Genomic DNA, 15,095 nt, shown 5'->3' with positions numbered 1-15,095 from the left:
GTAACTGAAGGGGGTGTCCAAAGCAATGCCTTCATAAAAAGGGGGTTTGATATCATAGCAAAGCCAACAGGGGTTAGTTAGGTTCGGTTTGGTTTCGTTTAGGGTTAAAAAGGTAGCTTCTAGCATACGAAAGATTGGGTTTGGGTCTGACTCAGCCATGCGGCCTATCTGGGGGGTATCTGCAAGGCCGGTCGGGGTGTCAGTGGCTTTTGGGGTCAGGGTTTTGAGGTGGGTTGTGTTTTTCCCTCCCAGCACATTCCTGATAATTTTGTTGGGTCCCACTGGTCGAGGCGTTGGCGGCTGGAGCCTGATAATTCTCACATTCACCCACCTCCTCGGTCCTTTGAGGATCACTGTCCATGTTCTACCCGTGGCCCAGCTAGGGTGATCTGGCTGTAGGACAGTCATGTTATAACTTACGCATGCCCGTTGTCTAGGCTGTGCAGTGTGGTCTCCGCAGCCAAAGGGTGCCCAGGTGAACTGTAAGAATTTGTCGGGCTCCTGTGGTTGCCACCCGTCTGCCCATGGTCTGGCATCTGTAACAATGGTTTCGCAACCCCAATACCCACAATGTCCCCATCCCGGGTAGTCACAGTACCTTTTCCCTGGGTTGGACGCTGGGCACCAATAGGATATGTACATGAGTACGATACGTGGGTTTATGGGCCGTGTTTTCGGTTGCCCTGGAAACAGATCGGCTATATGGAATACGAAGGATGGAGCGTTTGCGGTGGTGACCTCTTTGAACACCTTGTCGCTTGAGAGATGTTGCATGACCCATCTGAACGGCTGGTGAGGGTAGTGGCCTGGGTCGGCTTGCCCCCCGGCCACAAACCCCATCAGCAGGATTGCACAGAGACACTGCACATGTCTGGGTTTCACCGCCGTGGGACGCTCAGGCTCTGTCTGGTGGCTTGGTGGTCCGTTGTCTCCCTCTGGAGCAGGTGTGTGTGTGTCGCGGGGACGGTCCACGAGCGTGTCCTGCGAACGAAAACTCACAGTTTTCCATTAGTTTCATTCTTGAGGTCAGGTTTGATCGACCTGAGTGGACACCACCTGATCTTGCCCTCCTTTTTAACTGCCGCGTACCCCCGTCCCGTAAGCACCAGTCTCCAGCCCCGTTCCCACTCGCCTAGCTCGTTTTTGACCATGACCTGTGGGCCCTCTTCTAGTGTCTGGGTGGCCCAGTGTTTTCGAATGGGACTGTTTGCTTCATCTCCCCTAGGGAATTGATTCAGTGCTATCAGCGCGGTTGCTAGCATGCGTGTCTGGTCTCCTGAGGGGATGGAATTGGCAAAGCCCTCTGCCTTTGCCAACACTTCTAACTTGGCTTTTAGGGTCTGATTTGCTCGCTCGACAATGGCCTGTCCGGTGCTGTTATATGGGATTCCCTGTGCTAAGGTGATACCCCACACTGAGGCGAATTCTCGCACTGATTTAGAGATAAAATTGGAAGCATTGTCAGTTTTAATTTGCTTGGGGATACCAAGCCATGCCATAACTGTCAGCCAGTGCTGGATCGTGGCCTTCGAGTTGGGTTTGAGGTGCTGTGTCGCTATGATCACTCCGCTGTAGGTGTCCACTGTCACTGCAAGCCATGCTCGGGGCTTTAGCAGTTCGCAGAGGGTGAAGTCTGACTGCCAGATTTCTGATGCCTTGAGGCCTCTCGGGTTGACTCCACCGGTCCATAGGGGTGACTTCTGGCAGTGAGGGCAGGTGGCCACTACGTGCCTCGCGTCTGCTGTCGAGATCCCGCATCTTTTTGCCAGTGCTTTGGCCCCTATGTGGAGTGACTCGTGCAGCTGACGAGCTTCCTGCAGTGTCCACACTCCCTTCGCTGCGGCATCTGCTTTGTCGTTGCCAGTCTGGAAGAAGCCCTTGACTGGGTTATGGCTGTTGACGTGGATGACGGACACGGTGCCCTGGCGTGAGGAGAGTGCCTCTTCAAGCATGAAGGCCGTCGTGGATGTTGACACACCTGGTCTTGACATGGCTAGGCAGAGCTTTGCCACGAATATAGAGTCTGTCACGATGTTGAGGTGTTCGTCCTGGAAAAGTCCGCATGCCAAGACCACTGCTGCTGCTTCCAGCTGTTGCACTGACAGCGTGGGGTCACACGTTTTGACACAATGCCATGTTTCTCCTGCCTGCCACACTGCTGCTGCAGTAGAAGTCATGGAGGAGGCGTCTGTAAAGACCGTTGGTCCTGGTTGCGGTCGGTCCATGACCTTCGGTGGCACATCTATGTCGACGATGGTCAGTAGCTGGGTCCAGGGTGGTTTGGCGGCGTAGGAGATTTCTCCTCCGAAGCCGGTGAGAGCGAGGGCCAGGTGTTCCGATATTGCAGTTGACTCCGTGGTCGGTCGCTTGCGAAAGGGGAGGTGGATCCTTGCCGGCTCGGTTCCCAGGTGTCTCAGGGCGAGTCTCCTGCCTTTCGTGATGAGGTTAGCAATGCACTCAACTCCTGGGGAGAATGCGTGAGTCGGTCTTCCGAGGACCACCCACTGGATCGGCTGGGATTTCTCGGAAGGCCCTTGGGCAAGCGCTCCCACTCCTCCCTTCTGCGTGAAGTGGACGTATAAGTCCAGTGGTACGCCCGGGTTCCACCTGGCAAGCAGGCTGGTGGACATCTGACGTTCGATGAAGTCGAGGGATTTCGTTGCTTGCGGCGACAGCTCCTTGGGGTCCCACGGGTGCTTTCCTTTCAGGAGGTCATACAGGGGGTCCATGACCTCTGGCGGAACTAGGATGATGTTGCGGAGCCACTGCAGAGATCCTACGAGTCGCTGCATGTCGTGGAGGGTCTTGATGTCTCGGCGGACCTTTATCCTGGGTGGGGTCACGTAGGAGTTTGTGATCCCCACTCCCAGGAAGGTCACGCACGGTCCTCTCTTGATCTTCGTGTTCGCGATCTCGAAGCCGTTGGCCTGGAGGGTTTCCGTGATCGTGGACACTAGGTGATCCACTTGGCTTGCTGATGGTGCGGCGACGAGGATGTCGTCCATGTACTGAATGATGGTCGCAGCAGGGTGGGAGTGTCGGACTGGCATCAGTGCCCTGTCCACGGTGATCTGGCATATGGTCGGGCTGTCCACAAGGCCTTGAGGTAGCACCTTCCATTGGAAGTGGAGGTTAGGTCGCTCGCCGTTCGGGAACACGATGGAGAAGGCGAACCGTTCTTTGTCCTCGGCATGCAGGGGTATTGAAAAGAAGCAGTCTTTGATGTCCAGCACTGCGCACGGCTGCCCTTCGGGGATGGCTGAGTTCGCGGGCAGTAGTGTCTGAACTGGACCCATGGGCTGAATTGTCTTGTTTACTTCCCTCAGGTCGTGGACGAGGCGGTAGCCTTCTCCTGATCTCTTGGGGATTACAAACACAGGGGTGTTCCACGGGCTGGTGGAGGGTTCGATGTGGCCCTTTTGTAGCTCGCGGTCGACCAGTTCCAGCAAGGCTGTCATTCGAGGCTTTGACAGGGGCCACTGCTCGACCCATACGGGGTCTGGTGATTTCCAAGTGAGTTTGATTGGCAGCAGTGGGTGCACAGCAGTGGCCCTCATCATAAATTTGTAATCCTGACTCCTAGCATGGTGAGAACGTCCCTCCCTATCAGGGGTGGGGAGTTTTGCAAGATATAGGGGTGGATTGCTACTGTTTGTTCTGGTCCTTTCTTTGTATGGAGCGTTATAGCTACCAATTGGGTGCTTTTCCAGGCCCGGGACAGCCCCCCCACCCCGTTCACTGGGGATACTTCCTTGTACGGCCAGTGTCGGGGCCACAGGGCTTGGGGTAGGATTGTGCAGTCTGCTCCTGTGTCTGCCCAAAACTGAAGTCCTATTACATGAGGGTCCTGACTGTCATAAAGGCGGCATGTCCCCCAGATTTTCGGGGGTTCCCTCCCTATTTTTAGGGCCAGGGCCACCCAGGGGTTGTCCTGTTCTGAGGCGCCCCCTGCTGACCCTGTGGCACAGGCGCTGCTTGCGGTGGCGGTGGGTACGAAGGCGCCGCAGGCTGTGCCGTGATACTCGCTGGCAGGGGTATGAAGTTGGTTGCTTCCTGTGGGAGAATGGGGTACGAGGGCTCCCCGCCCCATTGGGGGTTGGCATGGATGGGCCGCCTCATATTCGCAGCGGGAGGGGGCTGGGTGCGGCCCGCTGGCCCTCTCCCCTTTCCGTTTCCCTGGAGCCGGGACCTGCATTCCCTAGCCAGATGTCCCTTCCTCCCGCAGCCCCAGCAGGATCCCCGCGGGCGCGTTTGGGGCGGAGGCGCTGCGGCGGGCCGCCGTGCCGGCTGTGGGCAGCTCACCGCGATGTGACCCGCCTCCCCGCACTTGAAACACGCCATGGCATTGGTCAGGGTGTGGACAGCTGCCTGAATGGGCGTCAGGTGTTCCTCCCTCACTACATGTCTGATCATGTCCGCCAGGCTAGCCCCGGCTGGCAGGGAACGTAAGATATCCTTAGTAACAGAATTGCACTGCTGGCGCAGGCAGTCGGCCACCACGGGGCCCCTTGCCTCTGCCGGCAGGGTAGAGGAATCTATCGCTGCCTGCAGGCGATCCACGAACTGTGTGAAGCTTTCGCTCTCTGCCTGCCTCACGGTGGACCATGGTGCCGGCTTAGCCACGACTCGGGAGGCGGCACGAATTGCCTCTCTAGCAGCCCGAGTGGTCGCTCTGACCTCCTCAGCCTGCATCTGTGCGGCTTGCTGCTGTGGTGTGATCATATCATCATGCTTTCCTATCAGTCTGGATAAGCTCGATCTGTGCAGGGGCTGCCGCACGCCGGACGCCTGGGCTAGCTGCTTTCTGCAATTATCCTCCCACTCCTGCCTAAAGACGATCATTCCCGCTCCGTCTAATATCATACGCCCTATCCGTTCGATATCAAAGGGAAGCAAGTCATCATTGCTAAAAAGACCATCGATCAACGTAGTAACTATAGCCGAGTTGATCCCCTTTTCCGCAATGGCTTTGACAATTGACTGTATATCTTTTGGGTTTATCGGGGTATAGACCCTTTGTTGGTTCCCTTCCGGACCGGTAAGCCGGACTGGGAAGGCTTGTATGGTTGCCGCTGGGGACCATTCAGCACAAGCTATCTTTATTTTCCCCCAGTCAGTAAACTGGGCTGATTCGTATTGTATTTGTTTTTCGGCGCGGCTTAGAGCTTTACCCGGCTTTGTTTCAAGCCGTGCCGGTTCCGTTTCGTCTGAATCGGAGCCATCGCTAGCTTCCGTCAGCTCCCCTGAGCTGCTGGGGCTGTTGCTGGACTCTGAGCCGGAAGACGAGTGCCAGCGTACTTCCGGGGCTCCCTGCCGTTTTGTTCGGCCCCGGGCTCGCTCCCCCCCTCGGGGGAGGGGCCGTTCCCGCCCCCCCGGCTCGCCGCGCCTACCGCGGGGGGTGGTTTTTCCCTTATATGGTGGCGGCTCCCGGCGCAGCTGCCGATTGGTTCTGTGTCCCGCGCCGCCCTCTGCCCCTTTCTCCCGCGCGCGCGCATTCCCGAGATCGCGCTCCCCCCCTCGGGTGTTCGCGCCGGGACCGCCCGAGCCCCGCCCCTCCCCCTCGCTCCCGGCGCCATGTTCAAAGGCATAGGGGGGCGGCGTGGCCACGCCGTCTTCCCAAACCGCCGTTTCGGCGGCTCTGGCTTCTTTTAGCAGCCCTTGCCAGAAGCGCTCCGCGTGCTCTTGCGTCTCCGGTATCGGATCGCGGGCGGGCGGCGGCGGCGGCTCGGAGGAATATGCGGTCTCTCGGGGGGTTTGCGCGGGGGGGGGTTTTTGGGGATTTTCGGCGGCGGGGGTGTCGCGGGGGGTTCCTGCGGGGGGGGGTGGGCTCTGATCTGGGGGAGCGGATGTCGCGCTGAGCCCCCCTGGGTCCCCGCTGCCGAGCGAATCGCTCTCAGGGACAGTCTGCGTCCCCGCCCCCACGCCGAGTTTAGGAGTAACTAATAAACACGTGCGCGCCGCGCTCCATGTCTCCTGCTCCTCTATCGCTTTGCGTAGGGCTTTTTCTACTCTGCCCCATGCTTTAAGATTTCTGCCGCTGCCGGAAGATTTTGTGTCTTCGGCTAGCGCGGCAGTGCATTTGTCCCATATTTCCGGATGTAATACATCCACGGGACGCTCGATTGCCCCTAGCTCAAGCAATCTCGCCATGGCAAGATGAAAATCCTTGAGCTTACACCCAATACCCCACTGCGAATAAATAGCACTCACGATCCTTGCCATTGCGTCCATGACGCCAGCGGATCCTAGGGGGACGTCTCCCCTTACGCCTGGGTACGGTCCCGCCGTCCTGGCCGCTGCTTCTGTCCAGGTGAGACCCGTCAGCCGGGCAAATTCTTCTTCTTTTGTCCCGGGTTTCCGGCACCAGTATGTTGTCTTTATGAAAGACAACCAGGAGCCTGGTTCAGGTAGCAGCACAGCGGCCTGGTCTCGTCCAAGCCACTCGGGCTAATCAACACACGCAGATACCAATATGGCAGACGGTTGAAAAGCGTTTATTATCCTATTTCGTGGGTTTATATAGGTTTAGGAGTCTTTGCTACGTCAGAGGGGGGTTTGGGGTCTCGGAGGATAGTGGGTAGTGGAATTTTACCAGGACAGGTGTGGCTACATTCTTTTCTGACTCCTGGGGTTAGCAGATAAGCAGGGGAGAGAGAGGGGGGGAAGGGGTCTATCTTTCCGTGACATTCCGGTAATCTTCCGCTTCGCCTGTCCCTATCTTACCACATGCTCCCAGGCAAAATCTGCCAGTACCATCAAGCCTGGCTGGCCTTGGCCTCTGGTGGCTGCCCCTGCCACACTGGGGCTCGGTTCTTTCCTTCCCATGGAGATCACTGTGGCACTGTGGGCACCTCATGGAACCAAGGGGATCATTGTGGCACCACTGGAGCCCATGGAACCAAGGGGCCATGGTAACACCGTGGGGCTTCATGGACCCAGAGACCATTATGACTCTGTGGGGCCTGATGGAACCATGGAGACCATTGGGACCCTCAGGGCCTGGTGTCACCGAGGGGGCATTGTGACACCTCAGGGCCTCCTGGAAGCAAGGGACCATTGGGACACTGTGGGGCCCCATGGAAGCGAGGGAACATGGAACAGGTCTGGCAGGCTTGGCCTGCCAGGGTCCACCTGACAGGTCTGGCTGATCTTGGGATGTCATGGGCTGCCTCTCATCAGCTCCTGGAGCAATGGGGCTCAGTGCTCTGCTTTGTATGGAAAAGAGCCCTCCTTCATTTCAGATGCCCATTGCCAAAACTGACACTCTCCCTAAAAAATTTCCTATATTCAAGGGTATTTCCCTGAAAAAAATCGGGCAGCTTTGGCTGGCCTTGTCCTCTGGTGGTCACCTCTTGTCTCCCCCTGAAACACTGGGGCTATATTCCTCCATTCCTATGGAAAAGAACTGGTCCTCATGTCCAGGAACCATGGCCAAAATTAGAATTGGCCACCGAGTCCTGCTGGGGTCACGTAACCATCTGCAGCCCCAGGCAGATATTGACTCTGCCAGTGCTGCCATCCTCCCTGCAGTGAGAGAAAAGGACACAGGGCAGGCACACAGAGGAGCAACATGAAGACACCCAGGTCAGTGAAGAGGAAGTTGAGTCCCAGGTGGGAGGGATGAGGAGATGCCTTGATCTTGGGGCTGAAATCCTCTGGTAAAGCTATGGAGAAGGATGTCATTGATACATCAGACTCTCTTTTTCCCTATTAGGCATTGAAAAGTATGGGGAGATGTTACAGCATTTTTGAGAGAAAGAGGGCATGAATTGTGAAAGTTGAGCTACTCCAGGCTAGGCCTCAGATTGAGGCCTGGTGGGGCCCTCAAAGCCTCTGACGCAGTTAGAAATTCAGGGTTGTGGCGCAGGTAGAAAATAGTCTTAAAGTACTGTGGGGACCACGGGGGGTGAACTAGTATAGGTTTTATGGTGTACAGTGCAGGCCGTTTTAAGGAAAAGGTAAACAATGTTAGCCTACCAATCAGAGTGTCTTTGTTTCTGTAAACTATATAGAAGCTTATATAAACTACCGCCTGATTTTGAATAAAGGGAAAACGCTTGATGAACCACATTGGTTTGAACCTGCGTTTGTCTTGTCCAGCTTTCCGTTTTTCTGAGATTCCCTGGCTTTAAGGAGATGACTTGTTTCAGCAAAGCCTCCACGCCAAAGTAAGCAAATGTTGCAGTAGCTGTGATCCCATGAGAAGTTTGAAAAGAAAAAAGAGAAGAGTGATGAGACCCTGTGCCCTCAGGGAGAGAAGAAGACCTCTGTTCCCAGAGATGAAGATGATTTCAGAAATAGATGAAGAGAACCTTTGCTCTTAAACAGCTCATGTTGAAACTAAAACCCCATAAGGTGACATGGCTCACGAACACAGCTGTGGGAAAGGCTGTGAAAAAATGGGAGGGACTTCACAACTGCAGATTTTCCAAGGCAGCTGTTATTCATGGAAATGGAAAGACATGAGATAACTGTTTTCTTCTGGAGTAGTCTCCATAACATTAACAAGAGGAACTACTATCCCTAAGAGAACTGAAGAAAGACAAACGGAATTAAAATTCTAGGTTTTGTCTCTTTACATTGTCAGGTTGTATGGAGAGAGGAAGTGTTCTGAAAGTTTTCTTCAAATTCTTATTATTCATTATTTTAATTACTGTTAATAAACTTCTTTACGCCCTTTTAAACTGCTGAGTCTACTTTGCCTTTCGCCTAATCCTATCGCAGAGAAGGATATGAGTAAGTATATTCTAGTGAGTGCACTGGTAATTAACCAACACTGGACCCACCACACTAACTGATGCATTGGCCAAGAAATCTCAAATTGGTGAACCAAAACCACTACAGAAACTTCCTGATGAACTGCAGTAGAGCAGAGGAAAATCAAGGAAAAGGAATACTTTGTCAGGACATCCTCTATCCTAATGAGCCCCATGGTGCATTTGGAGCTGAGCCCTGGAACCTCAGGGCCTGAGAGGAGATTGCACAAACCTTTCCAGCAGTCCAAGTCAGAGGAAACACCCAAAGTATCACCAGCCATTAATGGGACCCACTGTGGTCCATCTCCAACACAGGCGCCTCATGGAATCCGTGGAGGAGAGAACTGGAGGCCAGGATGGCACAAAAACCTCTCAGAGACTCAAAATGGCACAAAAACCTCTCAGTGTGGAAAGGAAAATCCAAAGTACCCGAAAAAAGTTGAGTATCTCAAAGTATTAATGAGCCCCACTGAGTGTCAGTACAAAGCTCTCAAGGGACTCATTAAAGCAGATAATTGGGGCCATGATTGCACAAACCTCACACAGAGTCTGTATCAAAAGGGAAACACCAAGTACCTTAAAAGAACTGAAGTACCTTGAAGCATTAATGAGCCCCACTGAGTGTTGTTCCTGACAAAGCCTCTCCAGGGACTAATTACAGCAGATAATTGGAGGCCATAATTGCACAAAGCTCTCAGAGACTGCAAGGCAAAAGCCAAAGCCAAAGTCCTTTGAAAAACCTGCAGTCCCTGGGAGCATGAAGGAGCCCCCAGGGCCATTCCTGACCAAGGCTCCCCAGGGACTCCTTCCAGCAGATCCTTGAGGCCACTGGGATGTGGGCTAGGGGGGGGATGCTGAGGGCAGGACCAGGGGGTGACAGTGCCCAGCCTGGCTGGGGCTGTGCCAGGAGGCCCCAGGGCCTCAGGACAAGGTGTCTCCTCACAGCCCTTGGTGGCACAGACCCTGCTGTGCCCCAGGGCACCAAGACTTGGCTTCTCTTTGTCCCCACCTGTCATCAGTGCCTCCAGTTCTCTGCTCTGCCTGGGGCCTGGGGACACTTTCTCAGTCGTGTCCCTCAGTGGGACCAATTAAAAGTCCAAGAAAGTTTGGAGTTGGATTCTGACTTGGAGTTCTGGAGAGGTTTCTGCAGCTCCCTCTCAGGGCCTGATGTTCAGGGCCTGAGCACAAAGCCCCAGAGACTCATTAAAGTCCTCGTGCTGTGTCTGTGCTGCTGAGCTGGGCCGGGCTCCTGGCACAGAGGGTGATCCTGGCAACCAGGAAAAGCTTCAAAAGCACATTTCTCTTGCTGAGCAGCTCTTCTCCCAGCCCAGCAGGGCTGGGGCACTGCCTGCAGCCAGCCCGGGCACAGCACAGAGGCACAGAGAGCTTCAATCAGTCAGGGCTGGGAAGGGGCTGAGAAGTGCCTGGGGCAGAATCACTGCCAGCCCTTGGCACAGGAACCTCTGGCTGCAGGACAATGCAGCTGCAGCTCCTGGAGTGATCTCCTAAAGCTGGAACATCCCAATGCCCACAGACCCTGTGAGTACAACTCTGAGTATTTCTGGTGCAGGGCAGGTGAAATGCTCATAAAGCTCTGAGATGCTGAGGGGTTCTGATCAGTCATAGAATTTTTCCAAGACAACGATTTTGATAAAAAGGAGGAAATATCCTAAGGCTTTTTATTCAGTTTCCTATTATTGGAGAGTGACAGGGAAGGGGGGTAAATATTAATGGTGGTTTATGAATTTTGACAAGTGCATGAGATATCCAAACTGTTATTTTAGTGATCAATAGGTTCACAAGTGATCCCTCATGTGCTTTCAGCCACTCTGCCCATGGACAGCACCAGCATCAGCTTTGCTGGAGCCATCAGGCTCAGTCTGAGCTGTCCTTGCTGAAAGCTGCAAACAGAACCTGCCCCCAGCCAGTGCCCTGCAAACAGGCAGGGTTCTGTCAGGCCAAGGAGAGGGCACAGAAATTTGGGGTCTGGGAGTGCTGGCAGGGAGAGATCAGGCACAGGGAAATACCTGCAGGAGGAAAATTACCAGGAAGCAGAGAGAAGATCAGGGAAGGAGAGAGAACAAAAGCCAGAAATGCTGAGGCAGGGGAGTTTAGAGATGGCCAGAGGAGCCCCTCCAGTGCAGCCCTTCCCTCTGCACAAGCCCCCTCCCTCCTGTCCCCCAGCCAAGCCTCTGCCCTCAGGGCCGGGGCTCCAAGGCGTGCAGCCCCTCCTGTGCAGGCAGAGCTGCAGCAGAGCCGTGGGGCAGCTCTGCAGCCCCGGCCCCAGTTCCCTCTGCAGAGCACAGGGCTGGGAGCAGCTGCCCGGCACTGGGGGCTCTGGCAGGGGGCACAGCTGGCTCAGGGTGACACAGCTGTCCCCAGTGCCCGGCTCTGGGCAATGCTGGCAGTGCAGCCAGGGAAGGAGCTGCATGTCCCTTCATCCAGTGCCATCAGAAGGACACTTGGAAGTCTCCCTGAGATTTCAGTCCAAGCTGGGAGATTCAATGCAGGGTGCAAACCTGTCCAAAGCATCTCTGAGTTATAGGATTCATGGGGAAATGCAGATGTGTTCTGACACTGAAAATGCTGCTGGGTTGGTGAAATGAGCAATGTGAGTCCTTGGCTCCAAATGTGGAGCTGAGCTGTGGTGGATCCATCTGCTCACAGCAGTACCTGGTGAGCTTAACAGAGAACTTGCGAGTGTGAACATCCTCCACTTGAGATAAGTGAAAGCCCAGAGAAACTCCAAACAGAATGAGGTAACAGACCTTCTTCCCCCAATCTCTGCTCATAATTTTGCATCAGACAACTCACTCTGTTCTACCGCAGGGCAGCAGAAATGCTGAGCATTTCTGATATCCAGGAACACCATCAGAGATAAGGGGGAGCTTATAAAGAAGACCCCAAACATCAAAAACCCTAAAGACAATGTCCACATGTGTCACAGAGGAGGGTGTATGGGAAATGTCTTTGATTTTCGTTACAGGTATCTCCTCTATCTCTTCACTGTCCTTTCTCCATGAACAGGTGCCCATGTGCAGCCACAGCAAATGTCCAACAGCAGCTCCATCAGCCACTTCCTCCTGCTGGCACTGGCAGACACGCGGCAGCTGCAGCTCCTGCACTTCTGCCTCTTCCTGGGCATCTCCCTGGCTGCCCTCCTGGGCAAGGGCCTCATCATCAGCGCCGTAGCCTGCGGCCACCACCTGCACACGCCCATGTTCTTCTTCCTGCTCAACCTGGCCCTCAGCGACCTGGGCTCCATCTGCACCACTGTCCCCAAAGCCATGCACAGTTTGCTCTGGGACACCAGCACCATCTCCTACACAGGATGTGCTGCTCAGGTTTTTCTGGTTTCCTTCTTTCTTGGATCAGAGTATTTCCTCCTGACCATCATGTGCTACGACCGCTACGTGTCCATCTGCAAACCCCTGCACTATGGGAACCTCCTGGGCAGCAGAGCTTGTGCCCACATGGCAGCAGCTGCCTGGGCCAGTGCCTTTCTCAATGCTCTGCTGCACACAGCCAATACATTTTCCCTGCCCCTGTGCCATGGCAATGCCCTGGGCCAGTTCTTCTGTGAAATCCCACAGATCCTCAAGATCTCCTGCTCCAATTCCTATCTCAGGGAAGTGGGGCTTCTTGCTATTAGTGCCTGTTTGGTATCTGGTTGTTTTGTGTTCATTGTTTTCTCCTATGTGCAGATCTTCAGGGCTGTGCTGAGGATCCCCTCTGAGCAGGGACGGCACAAAGCCTTTTCCACCTGCCTCCCTCACCTGGCCGTGGTCTCCTTGTTCCTTAGTACTATTATGTTTGCTCATCTGATGCCCCCCTCCATCTCCTCCCCATCCCTGGATCTGGCCCTGTCAGTTCTGTACTCGGTGGTACCTCCAGCCCTGAACCCCCTCATCTACAGCCTGAGGAACCAGGAGCTCAAGGCTGCAGTGTGGAGACTGATGACTGGATGCTTTCAGGGACATTAAAGTGCTGAACAATTTATCTAAATCACATGTAATAAAAGTCATCTTTGATACTTCTTGTTGGTTTCATGCAAAGGTTCTTTTTCAATCTTTTAGTTTTTTTCATATGGTTCACAAAGAAATGTCATTCCTTGTGCCATTTATCGTTTTGTTTCTCTCCACTTTTCCTGTGGCCACAAACTGTGTAAATGAGGGGCAGTGTTCTTGGTGCCTTTCAAGAAACTAAAGGATGTCCCAGCCAAGTTTTCTGCAGAGATGCCCTTTTGTTGCCTTCTCTGGAGCTGCAGCAGCAATGTCTGTGTGCAGAGCTGGGGCAGATCAGTGCTGGCACAGCAGCTGTGCCCAGGAGCAGCAGCACTTGGTGCTGCCAGTGCTGCTCCCGTGGCCCCGCTGCCCTGGTGGCCCTGGTGTCGCTGCAGGGCCTGAGTGCTCTGGGGGCCGGGCACAGTCCTGGGGGTGGCAGTGCCGGGGCTGCAGCAGGGACAGGCCGTGGGCACTGCTGGGGCAGCGCTGATGCCTCAGGCCAGGGCCTGGGGGCTCCAGGCTCCTTGCCCAGGCTCTCTCAAGAGCACGGCCAGGCCAATGCTCAGCACAGAAAACCCCCGTGAGCAGCCCCAGGCTGGCCGTGGGCAGGCTGGGGGCAAACAGCACGGCTGGTGCTCTGCAAGGGCCCTGGGGGAGACGGGAAGGAGCAGCAGAGCAGGGGCTGATCCATCCCCAGTGCGCTGCACAGCCCAGGGCAGCGTCCCAGAGCGTCCTCATGGAGCTGCCAACAACATCCCCCCTCTGCAGCCCTGGCCTCTCCCCCAGCTCACAGAGGTGCTCAGCAGCCCCTGTTTGCATTGCACACAGCAGGCGGGAGCATCCCCATGCTGCTGCTGTGGGGACATGAACCTGAGGGAGCACAAATGCCATCAGCCCCCGGGGCCAGGAAGGGCTGGGGGATGCCAGGGAAACCACTCAGCTTTGTCCTGGCCTCTGCAGTCAGCCAGAAAGTTTGTTCCCTTCAGCTGGGAGTTTCCTGTCCCACTGCAGACACTGCTGCTCAGAGCCAGGGCTGCCTGGCAGCCACCCCCAAACTGCCCTGAGCATTTCCTTGGCTTCCCTTTTGCTTTCTTTATTCCCCCTGCTACAGATTTCTTCCTGCTGCCCGCCCCTTTTCCCTCTCCTGCAAGCTGCCCATCCCTGTTTGCTCTTTCCTCTCTGGCCTCCAGTTCCCAAATTGGCACCAGAACCTCTTTTAGGGAGCAGGATAATCCTACAAGTGCTTCAGGAATTGTCTACAGGCTCCTGCAGTTCTCCCTGCTGCTCCGTTGTCAGAGGCACCCCAGGCCAGGGGGGCACATCTGGGCTGCTGTGTCTGGCTGTGGGGCTCCCTGTTCTGGGCAAGGAGCTGCAGAGGCTCTGCAGGACTGACAGGATGGGCTTTGGGGCTGTGAGGAGAAGCTGAGGGACCTGGGTCGATGCATCTTCTGAGGAGGAGGCCCAGGGCTCATCCTGCAACTGCTCCAAGGGTGGTTTCAGAGAATCACAGAATCAGCAAGGTTGGAAAAGACCTTGGAGATCATCAAGTCCAACCTGTGGATCAAGTGCCCTGACACTGCCTTGTCTCCCCTGAGCCTCCTCTTCTCCTGGATAAACAACCCCAGCTCCCTCAGCTGCTCCTCACAGGAATTGTGCTCCACACACCTCACCAGTCTTGTTGCCCTTCTCTGGACATTCTCCACCCCTCTATGTCCTTCCCAAATCAAGGGGCCCAGAACTGGACACAGCACTCGAGGTGCTGCCCAACCAGTGCCCAGCACAGGGGAAGAATCACTGCCCTGCTCCTGCTGGCCACACCATTCCTGATCCAGGCCAGGAGCCATTGGCCTTCTTGGCCACCTGAGCACACGGCTGGCTCATGTCCAGCCTGCTGTCCATTTGTCCCTCCTGGCCCCTTTCTGCCTGGCTGCTGTCCAGCCACTCTGTCCCCAGCCTGTAGCGCTGCAGGGGTTGTTGTGGCCAAAGTGCAGGACCCGGCACTTGGACTTGTTAAACCTCACCTTGGTGGGTTTGGGACCTCTGCAGAGTCCTCCTACCCTCCAGCAGATCAACATTCCCAGCCAGCTTGGTGTCACCAGGGTTCCATGAGGCCCCAGAGTGTCCCAATGGTCTCCATGATTCCATGAGGCCTCTCAGTGTCACAATGTCCCTTTGGTTCCATGGGACCCCTTGGTGTCACAAAGTCCCTTGGATCCTTGGGCCCTGCAGTGACACAATGGCCCCTTGGTCCCCCAGGGCCCTGCAGTGTCACAGTGGATCCCTGGTTCCAGGAGGTGTCACAGTGCAGCAATGGTCTCCTTGGTTCCACGGTGTC

The 15,095-nt window shown here is 55.3% G+C and overlaps 3 protein-coding genes across 4 annotated transcripts in view; 2 read left to right on the top strand and 1 right to left on the bottom strand.

The window, feature by feature from the left end:
* The window catches only part of LOC140680884 (uncharacterized), a 421,560-nt gene that overhangs the window by 56,123 nt on the left and 350,342 nt on the right, over positions 1-15,095 (top strand). The gene's annotated exons all lie outside the window — the stretch shown is intronic.
* Positions 1-15,095, bottom strand: part of LOC140680909 (uncharacterized) — a 692,735-nt gene that overhangs the window by 600,280 nt on the left and 77,360 nt on the right. The window lies entirely within an intron of this gene.
* On the top strand, positions 11,807-12,739 carry LOC140680990 (olfactory receptor 14C36-like). Its single transcript, XM_072919897.1, has one exon. It carries the CDS (start codon positions 11,807-11,809, stop codon positions 12,737-12,739), a length of 933 nt encoding a protein of 310 aa, XP_072775998.1.

The sequence above is a fragment of the Taeniopygia guttata genome, chromosome 30 (genome assembly GCF_048771995.1).
Source record: "Taeniopygia guttata chromosome 30, bTaeGut7.mat, whole genome shotgun sequence".
Classification (NCBI taxonomy): Eukaryota; Metazoa; Chordata; class Aves; order Passeriformes; family Estrildidae; genus Taeniopygia; species Taeniopygia guttata.
This window is presented reverse-complemented; position numbering and strand designations above follow the sequence as displayed.

Coding starts and splice junctions, on each gene's coding strand:
- LOC140680990 (XM_072919897.1), top strand. CDS start 11,807: ATGTCCAACAGCAGCTCCATCAGCCACTTCCTCCTGCTGGCACTGGCA.